Genomic DNA, 17,860 nt, shown 5'->3' with positions numbered 1-17,860 from the left:
TAGATAACTCTGTTCAAAGCCTCACACTTGTAGTAAAAGAAAGAGGATAGCTTTGGAACTGGATCCGGTCGAGGCTTTGTAGCTGTTTACATACTTATATATACCCCTTACTGAATCATTCCTAATGGCATTCTCCTAACTCAAATATCATGATAATATCCAAATATAAAAATATTGAGAAACCCTGTCGTCGTTTCCGTGTGTTGTTGATATTTTTTTATCACGGATCAATTACTGGTTGAAAAAGTATGTTTTCAAGAAGACTAAGTTTTAGTTATACCTCTGGCTTAACAAAGAAAACCTTCTTCGCTTAGGAAGGTAATGAAGATTACTCTCCAAGTGTTTGACCTAATTATGGACATAAATGTTTCTGCTAGGCGAGTCAAAAAAAAATTATAAAAAAAAAGTAGTTGGGAAAAATGCCCCTGGTGATTTTATCGCTTCCCCAGTGTCGACCAGTTTTCCCCATGTGTTCGAAAGTCAGTTATTTCAAGGAACTAGCATTATGAGATAACAGGGTTTGAACCCCAACAGTGGTCTCATTTATGACAACCGGTATGTTTTCCTGTGGTGGGTAGGGTTTTAAACAGTTTAGTAAAGAATAGGGTGTAGAAGTCAGAGATTTTGAATTAGAATTGGGAATCTGTTTTACGAATTCGCTGCAAGACACACGCCATTTGCCGGCTCATGCTTTAAAAAAAAAAAAACGTTCTAAAGTTATTTTGATTGTAAACGGAATCAGGTTCCGAGTTCTGGAGCAGCTGGTTCTGTGGATCGAGGCGGATAAACTCAGCGGATCGCGTAACAGAGTATAATCATGGCGAATCCATATTCGATTACATTAAAAAACTGGACTATAGTCATAGGTTTCCCTTTACAGAGAGAACAATTAATGTGGTAGCCTGTTAAACATTCGGTGCTGCAGTATTTCAGTACATGTACGCAGTATATGCATGAAATGCATCAGGTTTTCCGAATGAAATTGGGCGCTGTTTTCGAAGGTGGTTTGCTCGCTCAGCAATAGTCATTCTCTCCTACCTGTCTCTCATCGGGACGCCTTCTGGTCGGGGCCTTAAATCCACTGAAACGTCTTATTAGAAGCACAGAAAACAACACCAGGTAAATTTATTTAAGTTTTATTCAACATACAAACTCTTGTAATTACGCTTGGGCTGCTTGTGTTGGCACTTTTTGCAGTCGAGGGGGAGCAAGGGTGGTGCAGTGGTGAGAGCACTCGCCTCCCACCCATGTGGCCCAGGTTCAAATCCAGGCGTCGACGCCATATGTGGGTTGAGTTTGTTGTTGGTTCTCCCACTTGCTCCGAGACGTTTTTCTTCGGGTACTCCGGTTTTCCTCTCTCCTTAAAAACCAACACGTTTCAACGAGTTCTTATGCACTCAAGTTAGTGCTCCGTGGGTAAACAAATTACAATTTACAATTCTACAAATACAATGATCGCATTTCACTTAAACTCGTTCTTATACACTAACAGGAAAGTTTTCAATCACAAGCGTTCAACGAACCTTGAGCTCTAAAAATATTAATCACAAGCAAATTTTTGAAACTTATTAACCACTAGAACATTTTATGAGTCTTTGAAGAGCTTGTCGGTAATGAGTACTAAAAAGAAAACAGATAAGCGGATGAATAGCACAGTACGCGTGAACCATGACATAACTGACTTCCTGGAATACCAAAATACCACAAGAAAAATGCGTCGAACTGGCACTATATCTTCCCATTAAAAAGACAGTTGTATAAGGTAACCAGCAAATCACAAACACTACAACAATAGCAATGCACATTTGAAGCACGTTTCTGTTTCTTCTGTCCCGTTGTTGCTGAGTGTTGGCGGACTGTTCACCTGGGTGTACCTGTGTCTTGAGCTTGATAAAGATGATGGAGTAAAGAATGGCTAACAACATCACAGGGAGGTATATAAACACTATATAGGACGCTACTATAAAGTCAGTAGACGACGACGACTCTCCAAATGCTTTTTCCCATCTCTCAATACAATAGATTTCCCCGGAGTTTATCTGAAGAAGTTCATAGGTAAACAAGTCAGGTGAATTGACAGCCATTGCAACTATCCAGGTGGCAAGAATGAAGAAGGGAGTTAACTTGGATCTGATGAGTGGGGAACGGAGTGGAAACACCACGGCTCCAAATCGATCCACCGCTATCAGAATCAGATTCTGAGTCGAAACGACAGTGGACACACTGCCAGAGAAAGAGACAAACTTACACAAGGCCTGACCAAGCTGACCACCGATAAGCCATGACTTAGCGTGCAAACTTGACAGAAACCAAGGTTGCCAGAATATTGGATACAGCAAATCGGATATGGCCATGTTTGCAATGAAATAATTTATCGGTTTTCGTAGGGTTGGCGTTTTATAAACGATCAATACAATGAGGGAATTTCCGACCAACGAAACAGGAAGGATCAGACTCAAAGCAATTGTCTGTCCGATCTTTGTCGCTGTGGCATCGACGCAGCTCGAAGACTCGATCGTTTCATTCATTGTTGTTAAGTTCATATTTGGTGACATATGTACAACCCTGTAGACTACACTCCGTTAGAGTAGCTCCTATAGCAACTGCTCAAACGCTGTCCGACTAAGAGCTTTTATTAAATATTTTATCCCACATGCTGTTAGCCTTGAGACAGCAGTTGTGAATAAAGAAAGAAAGTATGTAGCTAAGTTAATGTGTGAAGCTGCCGTTGTCAAGAAATTATTATCAATAAAAGAACTAAAAAAAGAGCTGATTCAAACGCTACATGCTCAAAACAAAAGTTCAAGCAGGTGTGTCAACGTAATCTTCGGCTATACGTTTATAAACTAACACTAAACACGGGAAGTCAAAATTTAATAGCTTTAATAGATGGGAGGCGTTTAAGGGAGGCTATTATTTTAATAACTTTAACAATGTCTCCAAAGCTAATATGCCGATGTTTGTAAACAGCATATTATCCAGTCCTTCAATTGATACGTCTTGGCCTTTTAAAGATCCATGTAGAATGTTTAATTTGTAAAGTTAAACTTTGATAATTCTTACTTTGAACTTGGCATTGAACAAGATACAATACGCAAACTTTCATTAATCAAGCAAGAAACTGAATAAACTGTATGACTCTCCTCTATTTCGCTTTTTCCTAATATGTTGGAGCAATTGTCATGGGAGGCGTCTAAGGGACGTTTACTATTGCTAGAGAGGCGCGTCTAATACAAAGCTAAAAGTGTAGAAGAGGCGTCTATTAAATACTTTCAATTTTTCTTCAGTAATGTTCCTTGTGTATTCATGAAATTAGCAGTTCCATCCAGCGTCAATCATAGGGCTTTTTCATTGAAAATGTATCCAATTAAAGCTGGTTGATTTAGACTGTATTATATGCACATATTTTTTATCCATTTTGAGAGCCGTTCGCATTTAATTAGGTAGAAAAAATTTCTCGGTTCGGCCTGTTCGACAGTCTTTTACAATGGCACAAGTGACTAGCGAGTTTTTTCAATAAAGGTTAAGGTAATGTTCACAAGCTACCAAGGATTGTGCAAACCGGCACCGATTCGATATGTGACTCTTCGCTTTAGAGATTGGCGCAGCGCAGCTTCGCTTTGTTAATACAGAAATCACGCAGCCATAACCATTTTTGTCGGTGTGAACAGAACCCCTATCCGGTGTGATTTTCATGGTGGCGCAAAAGCTATGGCGGTATAGTCTGAGCATTATAAGCTAACATAAGCGCCTCGGTACTTTTCCCTTGCTTGCGATTTTCGATCTTTCTAAATTAAAGGTAGATGACGCTGAGAAGTATAATTAAAACAAAAACATTTTTTGTTATTTTTACCTTATTCATTTTCAACAAATGTTTTTGGAAACATGCTTTCTCTTTACGTCATATTTTCAGTAATATTCGTACATGCTTCAAGAAAAATGAAAATGAAAACTTACAAGTTCCTGAAGTCTGCTCAGTTGATTTATTTAGAATTATTTAGCCAAAAGCAAACACTGTCAATGACTGAATTTCAGGCGAATAATACGAGGGAAAACAAGAGGCTTATAAATTTAGCGGATTAGACAAAGAAAAGGCACGCGTATATTAAATAGGCGTGCATATATTAGGCTTTGCAAAAAAAGTAACTTGACAATTTGGAAAAGTGGTTGACAATCTATGGTTTTCCTCGCTGAGTTCACCAACTCCTGCCACGAGATAGATATCAGAATTATTTTCATTTTAAACTGTAAAGTGTATATCGGGTAGTCCATTATATGACTGTTTCAACAGTGACCAATAACTGACTATCAAAAATAAATTGTTTTTGTTGTAAGTCACTTTACAAGATACTTGCTTTGAAATTCCGTGCCACGTCTCAAAAAGAGGAAGAGAGAAAAAAAGAAAAAACGAAAAACGCTAGCTCTAATTATGGACGCATTTGTTTTTCCTTGCCACATGTTCAATAATTGTCTGATTTAGCCAATGACTTGAATAGATATCGCAAATATCCGTTAGAGTAGCTCCTATAGCAAGTGCTCAAACGCTGTCCGACTAAGAGCTTTTATTAAATATTTTATCCCACATGCTGTTAGCCTTGAGACAGCAGTTGTGAATAAAGAAAGAAAGTATATAGCTAAGTTAATGTGTGAAGCTGCCGTTGTCAAGAAATTATTATCAATAAAAGAACTAAAAACAGAGCTGATTCAAACGCTACATGCTCAAAACAAAAGTTCAAGCAGGTGTGTCAACGTAATCTTCGGCTATACGCTTATAAACTAATACTAAACACGGGAAGTCAAAATTTAATAGCTTTAATAGATGGGAGGCGTTTAAGGGAGGCCATTATTTTAATAACTTTAACAATGTCTATGTTGCGGTTAATTTTTTATCCCAGGTAATTTTTATTTTGCCTTTGTTTCAAATTCGTTAGCATACATTACCATAACCAAAAACAAAGGAAAAATAAAAATTACCTGAGATAAAAAATTAACTACAACATCTACAAAGCTAATATGCCGATTTCTGTGACATTACATCAGCCATGTTTGTAAACAGCATATTATCTAGTCCTAATACAAACTTAAAGGTGTAGAAGAGGCGTCTATGAAAGACTTTCAACTTTTCTTCAGTTGTTCCTTGTGCATTCATGAAATTAGCAGTTCCATGCAGCGTCAATCATACGGCGTTTTCATTGAAAATGTACTCAATTAAACCTGGTTGATTTAGACTGTGTTATATGCATATATTTTTTATCCATTTTGAGAGCCGTTCGCCCTTAATTAGGTAGAAAAAATTTCTCGGTTCGGCCTGTTCGACAGTCTTTTACAATGGCACAAGTGACTAGCGAGTTTTTTCAATAAAGGTTAAGGTAATGTTCACAAGCTACCAAGGGTTGTGTAAACCGGCACCAATTCGATATGTGACTCTCCGCGCTTACGAAACGACGACGCCGACGGCAACGACGACGCTACAAAACAATAGGTTTAGTGAGCAAAAACAATGGCTTTGCACGCTCTGCACGTGCGTTTTACATTGTGGTACATTTCTTTCCCGTCATCTCCTAAATGACGACGTGAAATGACCAAATTCAAGGTTCTGGGGAGGACGTTGGCACATGACGATGAATTTTCAGTTCTCTCTCTACGCTTCTAACCCACTCATACCAGTTTAATTCCTCGCCAGTTACTACACATTTTTAACGCGAAACGACATGAAATAGCTTCGTTGTGATATGAATAACGCGAACTTGTATTTTTAAATGAAGTCCTCGTAGCCGTCGTCGTCCTCGTTTCGTAAGCTCCATATTTGGCGCGGCGTAGCTTCGCTCTGTTACAGAAATCGCGCAGCCATAACCGTTTTTGTCGGTGTGAACAGAATCCCTACCCTGAATTAAAGGTAGTCGACGCTGAGAAGTGTAATGAAAAGAAAAAAGTTTTTTATTATTTTTACTTTGTTCATTTTCAAGAAATGATTTTGGAAACAATTTGAAGACTTGTTTCGCCTTCAGTTCTTCCTCGTGTAATTATGAGATCAGCAGCCCCTTGTTGATTATAAGGCACATTTTAAATTTACGTTTTCCTTAAACGTACATCAGTTACACTCAGTCTGGTTAATTTAAACTGTTATTTTAGATTCCATGTCGCAAGAATCAGGCTCGAAGATTCGATCGATCAATTCACTGCTGCTGAGTTCATGTTTGCTTACTTTTGTACAGCTCAATATCAAACCCTGCTTATTATGAAAGAGATTTTTATTAAACTTGTCGAAAGTTAGTCTCATGTTCTAGTGTGCTCTCTGATGAGGGTAAGACTAGATTTTATTAGTAGTATTCCAGAATTCACAACTTTTTTCAATAATTTTTACAGATTTTGATTTTTGAATCTTAGATTTCCTAGTGTATTTTATTTATTTTATAGACACGAGTGTTTTTTTGAAAAATATACCACTTGTAAATTTCATAAAAACTACATCCGGGACCCGAATGGTTTATTTTCCATAATCTCACACGTGAGTTTATCGATGACGTTATTTCGGTCATTTCCCTCTATTATTTTATCGATGTCATTTTGTCTATGTAATAAAAAGAAAATTACATGGCGGCTTGAAGATATGAATTTTATTGTCTCGTGGCAAAAACAATATAACAATTTTACTTACTCGCTGCGCTCGTTCGTAAAATATTATTTGGCCACTTGAAAATAAAATTCATATCTAAGCGCCACTGTATAATATCCTCTCTTTATTTTCCACTTTCCATTTTATTTTATTATTTTTAGTTATCTATTATTTAGTTACAGGACTCTTTTGATAACAGTTCTTTTTAAAAGAACTGATAGCTTATTCTGTATAAATATTCGTTAATGTTATTATTATTATTATTATTATTATTATTACTATTATTATGCAAATGTGCTAGCCACACATAAACCAGAAATAATGAACAAACAGTCGGCATAAGCTACTTACATTTATTAAACACGTAAATAAAATGCAACGTCCTATCTGCGCATCACTGACGATGTCCGAATCAACCCATCTCATTGTTTGATTTCCAGCGCTTGTTTTCCATATTCTTTTCATTTTATTCGTCTCACTGCTACAATCTTCACAGATCGACAAACTCATATATATCCCAATGCTCTTTCATTGCATCATTGAGGTGTGATTTGTGTTCTGTTATGGCATGGAGACAGCTGAGGAGATCGTGATCGTGATATTTGGACAAAATAAAGTAACGCCATAAATTTTACAATACATTAACATTTCTTTATGGATATAAAGAAAAGCAACACATTTTAGAACACCATTTAAGCTGTCCAGTTTCGGTTTAAAAATCTACAACGTGAATGCTGGTAATCGTCGTTACGCTTCGGTGAGTTCTGCCCGCGAAGGCGCGAAAACTCACTAAAAAACCAACCAGAAGCTCGGTTATATTGAAAAATACGTTTAACAGAATTTATGCATTAGGTTCGGCACATGTACACGTGAAGTTCGACGTATCAGGGGCACCCAACGACAATCTTCGGAAAATATCTCTTCGGAAGACGATTTGACATCTAGAATTGTCGGAACATTTGTTGTAAAATTTCTTGCTTGCCTGCCTCTCCTAGGATTTTCGAACATCTAAAAACTACTATAATTGCCCATTTTTAACGGATTTTTACCGTTAAAACGTCACCTAGAATTTTCGGGAGCCTTTTTTCTGGCTGAAATTTTCGAAAAGGTAAGTTTCGATCCCTATAATTTTCGGATCACTAGACTTTCAGCTAGGAAATCCGAACAGATGAAAAATTTTTAGGGGATAAAAATATGCCTATATCTACCGTTTAAATAATAAAATAAGTATAACAATGCTATGTTAAGTGGTTGTAAACTATATTCTCGTTGGGTGCCCCTGACGTATGAATCGAAGTCGATCTTTTGCCGTTCTATTCGACAAGCTCAGTCGAATAGATCGGCAGAGTTGACCCAAATACAAAAGTGCCGTTCCTAATTGATTCATACGTCGAACTTTACATGTGCGGAACCTAATTATTAGGGTTCGGCACATTTTAAGTTCGAGGTTTGAACCGGGCCTTAGCTTTTCTTTTCTTTCATTCTTCGCAAGCTTAACATACGTATGTTTGAAATAGTACATTTCCACGACTATTGCTCAGCGATCTTTCACCAGCTCCTTTTCTTACTATAAAGAAACTCGCCTTTGGCAGCGTAGTGAATTATAGATGGCGCAAATTTTCTGCTCTCCTTCCCGGTTTTGCGACACTACATGTGCGGTTCGCAGATGATGCCGGCACCACCGCTCATAATGCTCTGAAACTTACTAGAGCGACTGACTGAAATCAACACCAGATAATTAAAGTATATCTGTTTATTCTTGGTTCTATATTCGCCATACAAACGCTTAAATTACGCCTGGGTTACACATATCGTCAATTTTGAAAGTTAGGACAAACGTAAAATGAAGACAATTTACTAACCTCCTTACAGTATACTAACAGGATAGATTTTATTGGGAGTGTTCCACGAACCTCGAACTCTTAACATATTCAGTCACAAGCAAATTTTTACAATTTACGTCTCTACGACAGTAGAACTATTTATGAGTCTTTTAAGACCTTGTCGGTAATTACTACTAAAAATAAAGCAGATAAGCGGGTTAATAGCACAGTACGAGGAAGCCATACATACGGTGACATCAAAGTATAGCCAAAAACCACAGGAAAAATGTATGGAACCGGCTTGAATGATAAAATAGTTAGTTGTATAAGGTAACCAGCAAAGCACAAACACTGTTACGATAGTAATGGACAGCTGAAGGACCTTTCTGTTTCTTTTGTTCTGCTGTTGCTGAGTGTTCGCGGACTGTTTACCGGGGTGTACTTGTGTCTTGAGCTTGATAAGGATGATGGAGTAAAGAATGGCTAACAACAGCACAGGGAGGTATATAAACACTATAAAGAAAGCTACTATAAAGTCAGTAAAGGACGACGACTCTCCAAATGCTTTTTTCCATCTCTCAATACACCCGGCGGTTTCCCCTTGGTATTTAAAGAGGTCGAAGACGAACAAGTACGATGAACTGAAAGCCACTGCAACTATCCACGTGGCAAGAATGAAGAAAAGACATAGCTTGGACCTGATGAGTGGGGAACGGAGTGGAAACACCACGGCTCCAAATCGATCGACTGCTATCAGAATCAGATTCTGAACCGAAACGGTAATGGAAACATAACTAAAGAAAGGGACAGTCTTGCACAAGGCCTGGCGAAAGTGACCACCGATCGACCACGAGTTGTCATTATAGTGCAACTCTGACAGGCGCCAAGGTAGCCAGAATATTGGAAACAGAAGATCAGACATGGCCATGTTTGCGATGAAATAATTTATCGACTTTCTTAAGGTTGGCGTTTTGCATACGATTATTACAATGAGAGAGTTTCCGACCAACGAAACGGCAAGGGTCAGACTCAAAGAAATGATCTGTCCGATCTTTGACGCTGTTAAACTGAAGCAGCTCGAAGACTCGATCGATCCATTCCCTGTTGTCGAGTTCATGTTTGGTGACTTCTGTACAATGCCGTGCACGACATTGGGTTAATAAGCTTCTCATGACAACTACTCAATATTGCAAACCCTGTCCGCTTAAGAACTTTTATTAAAAATTCCATGCCCCTTCCTAAGCCTTGAGACAGCAGTTGTCAATAAAGAATGAAAGTCTGTAGCTACGCTAAATTACAAACGACCTAATTGACGGGTGGGGCTGTCGTTGCCAAGAAAATATTTGGCTCCCGGTGTGTAGCGCATGGTTGATAAGCGTATAACCAGAGATTACATTGTCACATCTGTTTGAAATTTAATTTGAGCAGTAGCGTTTCAGTCAATATTTTTTTTTGAGTTATTTTATTGAGTCAATAAAAGAACTAAAAAGAAATTGACTGAACCGCTACGCTCAAAACAAATTTCAAACAGGTGTGACAATGAAATATTCGGTTATACGCTCATCAACTAAGCACTAAACACGGGAAGCCAAGATTAAACAAGCGAAAACATCCCTTTAGATTTACCGAAAACGATCTAATAGACGCCTATAGGGTGTCTTTTTAATATTAAGGAGCCCAAGTGGGGGCGTTTAATACATGGGAGGCGTTTAATGGAGGCCATTAGTTTAATAACTGTAACAAACTTATACAAAACTAATGTTTGCCGATTTCGGTAAATATATCACACAACACAGTTAATAAACATCAGAATATCCAGCGCTTCAATTGATACGTCTTGGACGTTTGGAGATCCATATTCATTTGTTTTTGTAAAGCTCAACTTTGATATCAGAATCGTTACTTTGAATCTGACATCATTAGAAATGATGGAATACTCAAACTCTTATCAATAAAGCAAGAAACAGAATAAACTTATTGATTTTTCACTATTTCACTTTTTCTGGTATGTTGAAGCAATTGTCATGGGAGACGTCTACAAGAGAGGGGGAATTTATTAGAGATTAATATAAACTAACGTTAAAAAGTGTAGCAGAGACGTCTATTGAAGACTTACACTCGTTCTCTAGTTGTTCCTTGAGTACTTATGAAATTAGCAGTTGCAATGAATCCAATTAAAGCTGGTTAATTTAGACTGTGTTATATGCATACATTTTTTATCCATTTTGAGAGCCGTTTGCATTTAATTACTTAGAAAAAATTTCTAGGTTCGGCCTGTTCAACAGTCTTTTATAATGGCACAAGTGACTAGCGAGTTTTTTCAATAAATGTTAAGGTAATGTTCACAAGATTCCGATAGCTTTTCGTGGCGCCACGAAAAGCTAGCAAGGATTGTGTAAACCGGCACAAATTCGATACTTGTGTCTCCGCCTTAGAGATTGGAGCAGCGCAGCTTCGCTTTGCTACACGGAAATCGCGCACCCATAACCGTTTTTGTTGGTGTGAAGAGGACCCCTATCCGGTGTGATTTTCAAGGTGGCGTAAAAGTTATGGCGGTATAGTCTGAACATAAGTAACATAAGCGCCTGTTTTTCCCGTCCTTGCGATTTTGATCTTTCTGAATTTAAAGGTAGTCGACGCTGAGAAGTATAATTAAAAGAAAAACGTTTTTTTATTATTTTAACTTTATCCATTTTCAAGAAATGATTTTGGAAACAATTTGAAGACTTGTTTCGCTTTCAGTTGTTCCTTGTGTAATTATGAGATTAGCAGCCCCTCGTTAATTATAAGGCACATTTTAAATTTACGTTTTCCTTAAAAGTACATCAGTTAAACTCAGGCTGCTTAATTTAGACCTCTGTGCTCTCTGTTGAGGGTAAGACTAGATTTAGTAGTATTCCAGAATTCTCAAGTCTTTTCAATCTTATAAGTCAATAATTTTTACAGATTTTGATTTTTGAATCTTAGATTTGTTAGTGTATTTTATTTTATTTTCCACTTTCGATTTTATTATTATAACGTCTGGTCAATTTCCTGTCGCCAGGAAGGAGGCTTTAGTCTTACTGTTACTTAAAAAACCTGGCCTCGACATTCTCTTCAAGAATTTTCGTCCCGTTAGTAACTTACCATTTGTTTCGAAGCTGACAGAGTCAGCCGTCTATAACCAAACTCATAGTCACATTTGCATGAACAATCTTTACCTTACCAATCAGTCATCTTATAGGAAGAATTATAGCACAGAAACAGCGTTGCTGAGAGTGAAAAATGACATCTTGTTGAGCATGAGCAAACAGCATGGTTTTGTTAGATCTTAGTGCGGCATTTGATATTGTGGATCACAATGTTTTACTCAGTCGGCTTCACTCAAAAGTTGGTATATCTGGAACGGCACTTGAATGGTTCCGTTCCTATCTTAATGGAAGATCTCAGCGTGTTATGGTTCAAGGAAATTTATCTCAGAGTTTGAATTAGGACTTCGGAGTACCGCAGGGCTCTTGCCTCGGGCCATTGCTTTTCACGATTTATCCAAGCAAATTGTTTGATGTTATCAAGGTGCACCTTCCCACGGTTCACTGCTACGCTGACGAAACGCAGTTGTATGTGTCTTTCAGTCCAAACATAAGCACCGGGCAATTTGAGGCTGTCACTGCTATACAGCAATGATAAACTACTTCTCAATGACGTTAAAACAGAATTCCTAATGATTGGTAGCAAGCAACAACTAGCCAAGGTTAATATTGATCATATTTTAATTGCAGACTGTGTAATTAGACCAAAAGGGGTAGTTAAGAACTTAGGGACATGGTTAGACCCGACTCTTTCAATGAATTCTCATGTAAATAACACTTGTTCCAATGCTTTTTATTACTTGTATAATATAAGAAGAATTAGGAAATATCTTTCTAGGCGGTCTACTGAGACGCTCATTCAAGCATTTGTCTCAAGTCGGGTAGACTACTGTAACAACTTGCTCTATGGCCTGCCAGCTTACCAGCTTAATAAGCTACAGAGGGTCCAAAATGCTGCCGCTAGGTTAATTTTCCTGGAATCTAAATATTGCCATGTAAGACCGTTGCTGTATAATCTGCACTGGCTGCCGGTTAAATTCCGAATTGACTTTAAGATATTAGTGTTAACGTATAAGGCTATCAATGGCTTAGCGCCTTTTTATCTCCAGGAACTTATTAGTCTTAAAGAAGCATGTAAATACAAGGTACGCTCCGATTGTGATGGACTGCTACTAAAGAATGTGAAATTCAAGACTTTAACAACGTTAGGAGATCGATCTTTCGCTGCTGCTGCTCCTCAACTATGGAATTCATTGCCCTATTCAATTAGGAGTAGCCCCTCAGTAGCATCTTTTAGAAAGACACTCAAGACATTTTTATTTCAGAAAGGTTTTTTGTGATTTTAAGTGCTTTTTAATCTCGATTTTAGTAGGTTTTATGAAGTTTTTTACAATTTAAGTAGTCTAGGTGATTTTTGCTGCGGAGCGACCGTAGAGAGCGAGCAGCAACATAATCAGGATTTAAGGGAAATATATAAGGGGCGACGAATTCTCGAATTCATCACTTTTTACCACAATGCATTGCATTTAACAACACTTTTTACCACAATGCATTGCATTCAACCAGAGTGCATTGCATTCAACTTGAGTGCATTGCGCCACAAACAACTCAAATAAAAACACGGGGAAGTTCGCATCGTTCGCTGCCCAGACTCAGAGTTTTCTTTGTAGCAAATTTTCTACAGCACGGTTAGAGGTCTTACCGAATTTAAGACACGCAGGAGTCTTTCAGATGAGTACGATGGTTAACTTGGGGATTGGATTTCAATTCAAGAGCCTTTGACTCGTCCAGGTGTTAAACCTGACGAGAAGATGAGCATTTGCTCTTCGACTCCGCAACACGGGGGATATACAAATTCCAGCTTGCTAGAAGGTGATGTGAAAGTGAGAGAATGTCATGCCATGCTATTCTTAAGAACCTGTATGAGCCGAAAATGGATGTGATATTGACCATTCGCTTCAAAATAGCGGCGGAAATCGAGAAAACAAAACATATGTTTTGTGTCCTACGCTGCAGACGAGGACGTGTATCGGCGTTTTGAAAAGCATAATTATGTTCTTCATTCATTCATTGCCATGGAATATGCGTTTACATTGATTTTTTACTGTTAATAGCTCGATTAATGCGGCTGGCGATCATCTTGCCGGCGGAAGATTACGTAAACAGTGTCTGTGGTGTAGTGGTTAGGTGTAGTCGCGTCGAGGCGATGGTGCCGCGTTCGAGTCCTACTGAACTCTTTTTTTCCTTCTTTCTTTTTTTTCCCGTTTTTTGAGTTGTTGTTTTCCATAAATATATAGCTAAATAACTGTTACTTAATAAAGTGCAATAAACAGTAAGAAAAGTATCGTGTTTCCAGAGAAAAGATAGTGCACCGTATATTAAATATATGGATAAACAATCTGAATTCCTATCATTTCCTACCATTTACTGTGGGAAAACCAGAGTTGATAACCACTTGATCATTTTCTAAATAACGTTCCCACGAGTTCTTTCTATAGACTGATAGTAATTATTCTAGTACTTTCCAACATTCAATGCCATTTTCGATTCTTTTAGGTCCCACTGCCTAACTAATGCCAGTATCAACAGAATGTGCCGCAGCATTACTATCTTTTAGATACCTTAGTTATAGTTTTAGTGTTGACATAATTGTTTTACTCTTTTTAGTAGATTCATGCACTTTTTGCATGTATACTTTATGCAGTCTTAGTATTTTTTTTAAATATTTTTATTTTTGAGCGCTGATGAAAATAGCAATATTGATATCGGCGCTATATAAGTATTATTATTATTATTATTATTATTATTATTATTTTAGATTCGATGTCGCAAGAATCAGGCTCGAAGACTTGATCGATCAATTCACTGCTGCGGAGTTCATGTTTGCTTACTTTTGTACAGCTCAATATCAAACCCTGCTTATTTGTATGAAAGAAGTTTTTATTTAACTGGTCGAAAGTTAGTCTCATGTTTTAGTGTGCTCTCTGTTGAGGGTAAGACTAGATTTAGTAGTATTCCAGAATTCACAAGTCTTTCCAATCTTATAAGACAATAATGTTTACAGATTTTGATAACTGAATCTTAGATTTCTTAGTGTATTTTATTTTATTTTCCACTTTCGATTTTATTTTTTATTTTTAGTTATCTATTATTTAGTTACAGGGCCCTTTTGATAACACTTCTTTTTAATAGAACTGATAGCTTATCCTGTATAAATATTCGTTATTGTTATTATTATTGTCCATCACTGACGATGTCCGAATCAAACTCTTCTCATTGTTTGCTTTCCATCGCTTGTTTTCCATATTCTTTTTATTTTATTCGTCTCACTGCACTGCTACAATCTTCACAGATCGAACAACTCATATATATCCCAGTGTTCTTCATTGCATCATTGAGGTGTCTCACACTCAAGAAAATTAAGGCATGGGTCTTTTATCTAATTCCTCAAAAACAGGAAGAGGCTGGGGGGGGGGGGGGGCGGGAGGTGGTCTGACTTCTTAAGCTTTTAATATAGCACAAAATAACTTAAGGACAGATTTCCTGGGTATAAGTTTAATAAATTTAAATGATGATTGGAGTCACTAGTTGTCACGTAACCTATTAAGGCTATTTTTAGCATAAAAATCTACTTGGTAATATGGCACCATTTTTAATTACTTTCTGGAAGTTTCAATAATCGGGCACATCATTTCTGTGTCCGGGCCTTCTCAGTTACTCTTTTAGAAAGGAAGGAAATGAGAAAATCGTTCGATAAGGGGACTGGATACTAGTACAAAATTCCGTTTATTTACACTCTGATTAATAAATCATTCAACAAAGCCCGGGCACAGATGTTTAGTCGTTCATCTGGGGACACATTTTGTTGCAATTTCTCTGATTGACAGCTATTATAAAATGGTGCCATTTCTAATTTAATTTTTTTCGCGAAAAATGGCCGTTAAAGGTCACGCGACCTAATTTAAATATTCTTTTACTCAGAATGGTATTAAATTTTGAGAGTCATTATTTTACTCAAGTTTTGTTGCTCTAGGCCTTAATCCTTAAAATATAGACAACCCCTCGACTTTTTTTGAGGGAAATTGAAAAACACCCATGGCTTAATTTTCTTGAGCAGAGACTTTGATTTCTTTGTGTTTCTTTTCCCCTTGCCTTGTAATCTTTTCGACAATAAATCTGAGAAGCTGCAGGAAGAAACCAGATTCGCGTGTGTGTAAACAGTATATCATTTTCTCATTTTCTGGACGAGCTATCGTTTGAACACTAACAAGCTTTTCTTTTTCTTTAATTCTTCGCAAGCTTAACATACGTATGTTTGAAATAGTACATTCTCACGACTACTGCTCAGCGATCTTTCACCAGCTCCTTTTCCTACTATAAAGAAACTCGCCTTTGGCAGCGTAGTGAATTGACAAAAAAATTGAAATTTTCAAGAAATTAGGGCAAAAAAAGAAAAAAAACAAAACAAAACAAAACAAAAACAATAAAAAAAAAGTTTTTTTGAGAATAGAAGAATGTTTTTTTTTCGAATGCATTCAAAACATAATTTCTGATCTCAAGGCTATTTGCTTTGTGATTTTTGCAAGGAAGGTGTTTGTTAGCCTGAATTTCGGACATTACTTCGAGTGGATCGCTTACTCCCTCAGTTACTGAGAGAGTAACCGACCTCGAAGTAATGTCTGAAATTCAACCTAGGAAGTTGTATGCACTAGGTTTTTCGCTTGAAATTTGGAGCTGCTTTCGAAGGAGGTTTGTCAACTACTAGATGGCGCAGATTTTCTGCTCTTCTTGCCGGTTTTGCGACACTACATGTGAGGTTCGCAGATGCCGGCACCACCGCTCATATTGCTCCGAAACTTACTAGAGCCACTGACTTAAATCAACACCAGATAAGTACAGTATATCTGCTTATTCTTGGTTCTATATTTGCCATACAAACGCTTAAATTACGCTTGGGTTACACATATCGTCAATTTCGAAAGTCCGAGGACACACGTAGAATGAACACAATTTACTAACCTCCTTACAGTGTATTTATTGGGAGTGTTCCACGAACCTCGAACTCTTAGCATATTCAGTCACAAGCATATTTTTACAATTTAGGTCTGTACGACAGTAGAACTATTTATGAGTCTTTTAAGACCTTGTCGGTAATTACTACTAAAAATAAAGCAGATAAGCGGGTTGATAGCACAGTACGAGGAAGTCATATAGCCGAAAACCACAGGACAAATGTATGGAACCGGCTTGAATGATAAAAAAGTTAGTAGTATAAGGTAACCAGCAAAGCACAAACACTGTTACGATAGAAATGCAGTTGAACCACGTTTCTGTTTCTTTTGTTCTGCTGTTGCTGAGTGTTCGCGAACTGTTCACCGGGGTGTACTTGTGTCTTGAGCTTGATAAGAATGATGGAGTAAAGAATGGCTAACAGCAGCACAGGGAGGTATATAAACACTATAAAAAAAGCTACTACAAAGTCAGTAAAGGAGGACGACTCTCCAAATGCTTTTTTCCATCTCTCAACACATCCGATTTCCCCTTGGTATTTAAAGAGGTCGAAGACGAACAAGTACGATGAACTGAAAGCCACTGCAACTATCCACGTGGCAAGAATGAAAAAAGAACGTAACTTGGATCTGATGAGTGGGGAACGCAGTGGAAACACCACGGCTCCGAACCGATCCACTGCTATCAGAATCAGATTCTGAACCGAAACGGCAATGGAAACATAACTAAAGAAAGGGACAATCTTGCACAAGGCCTGGCGAAAGTGACCACCGATCGACCACGAGTTGTCATAGTGCAGCTCTGACAGGCGCCAATGTAGCCAGAATATTGGAAGCAGAAGATCAGACATGGCCATGTTTGCGATGAAATAATTTATCGACTTTCTTAAGGTTGGCGTTTTGCATACGATTATTACAATGAGAGAGTTTCCGACCAACGAAACAGCAAGGGTCAGACTCAAAGAAATGATCTGTCCGATCTTTGACGCTGTTAAACTGAAACAGCTCGAAGACTCGATCGATCCATTCCCTGTTGTAGAGTTCATGTTTGGTGACCTCTGCACAATGCTGTACACGACACTCGGTTAAGTAGCTTCTCGTGACAACTACTCAATATTGCAAACCCTGTCCGCTCAAGAACTTTTATTAAAAATTCCATGCCCCTTCCTAAGCCTTGAGACAGCAGTTGTCAATAAAGAATGAAAGGATGTAGCTACGCTAAATTACAAACGACCTAATTAACGGGTGGGGCTGTCGTTGCCAAGAAAATATTTGGCTTCCTTTGTGTAATGCAAAGTTGATAAGCGTATAACCGGAGATTACATTGTCACATCTGTTTGAAAT

General features: G+C 37.8%; 3 protein-coding genes across 3 annotated transcripts; all 3 read right to left on the bottom strand.

The window, feature by feature from the left end:
• Positions 1 to 1,161: 1,161 nt before the first annotated feature.
• On the bottom strand, positions 1,162 to 2,568 carry LOC140943299 (allatostatin-A receptor-like). Its single transcript, XM_073392381.1, has one exon. It carries the CDS (start codon positions 2,553 to 2,555, stop codon positions 1,569 to 1,571), a length of 987 nt encoding a protein of 328 aa, XP_073248482.1. The 5' UTR covers positions 2,556 to 2,568; the 3' UTR covers positions 1,162 to 1,568.
• A 5,895-nt stretch (positions 2,569 to 8,463) lies between these two features.
• LOC140944659 (galanin receptor type 1-like) lies at positions 8,464 to 9,556 on the bottom strand. Its single transcript, XM_073393778.1, has one exon. It carries the CDS (start codon positions 9,554 to 9,556, stop codon positions 8,573 to 8,575), a length of 984 nt encoding a protein of 327 aa, XP_073249879.1. The 3' UTR covers positions 8,464 to 8,572.
• A 7,214-nt stretch (positions 9,557 to 16,770) lies between these two features.
• On the bottom strand, positions 16,771 to 17,373 carry LOC140944658 (QRFP-like peptide receptor). The gene has a single exon (XM_073393777.1). It carries the CDS (start codon positions 17,371 to 17,373, stop codon positions 16,771 to 16,773), a length of 603 nt encoding a protein of 200 aa, XP_073249878.1.
• Between the last annotated feature and the right edge of the window lie 487 nt (positions 17,374 to 17,860).

The sequence above is a fragment of the Porites lutea genome, chromosome 7, assembly GCF_958299795.1.
Source record: "Porites lutea chromosome 7, jaPorLute2.1, whole genome shotgun sequence".
Taxonomy (NCBI): Eukaryota; Metazoa; Cnidaria; class Anthozoa; order Scleractinia; family Poritidae; genus Porites; species Porites lutea.
This window is presented reverse-complemented; position numbering and strand designations above follow the sequence as displayed.

Bases quoted from the DNA above. Each gene is read 5' to 3' on its own strand.
- LOC140943299 (XM_073392381.1), bottom strand. From the start codon at position 2,555: ATGTCACCAAATATGAACTTAACAACAATGAATGAAACGATCGAGTCT.
- LOC140944659 (XM_073393778.1), bottom strand. From the start codon at position 9,556: ATGAACTCGACAACAGGGAATGGATCGATCGAGTCTTCGAGCTGCTTC.
- LOC140944658 (XM_073393777.1), bottom strand. From the start codon at position 17,373: ATGGCCATGTCTGATCTTCTGCTTCCAATATTCTGGCTACATTGGCGC.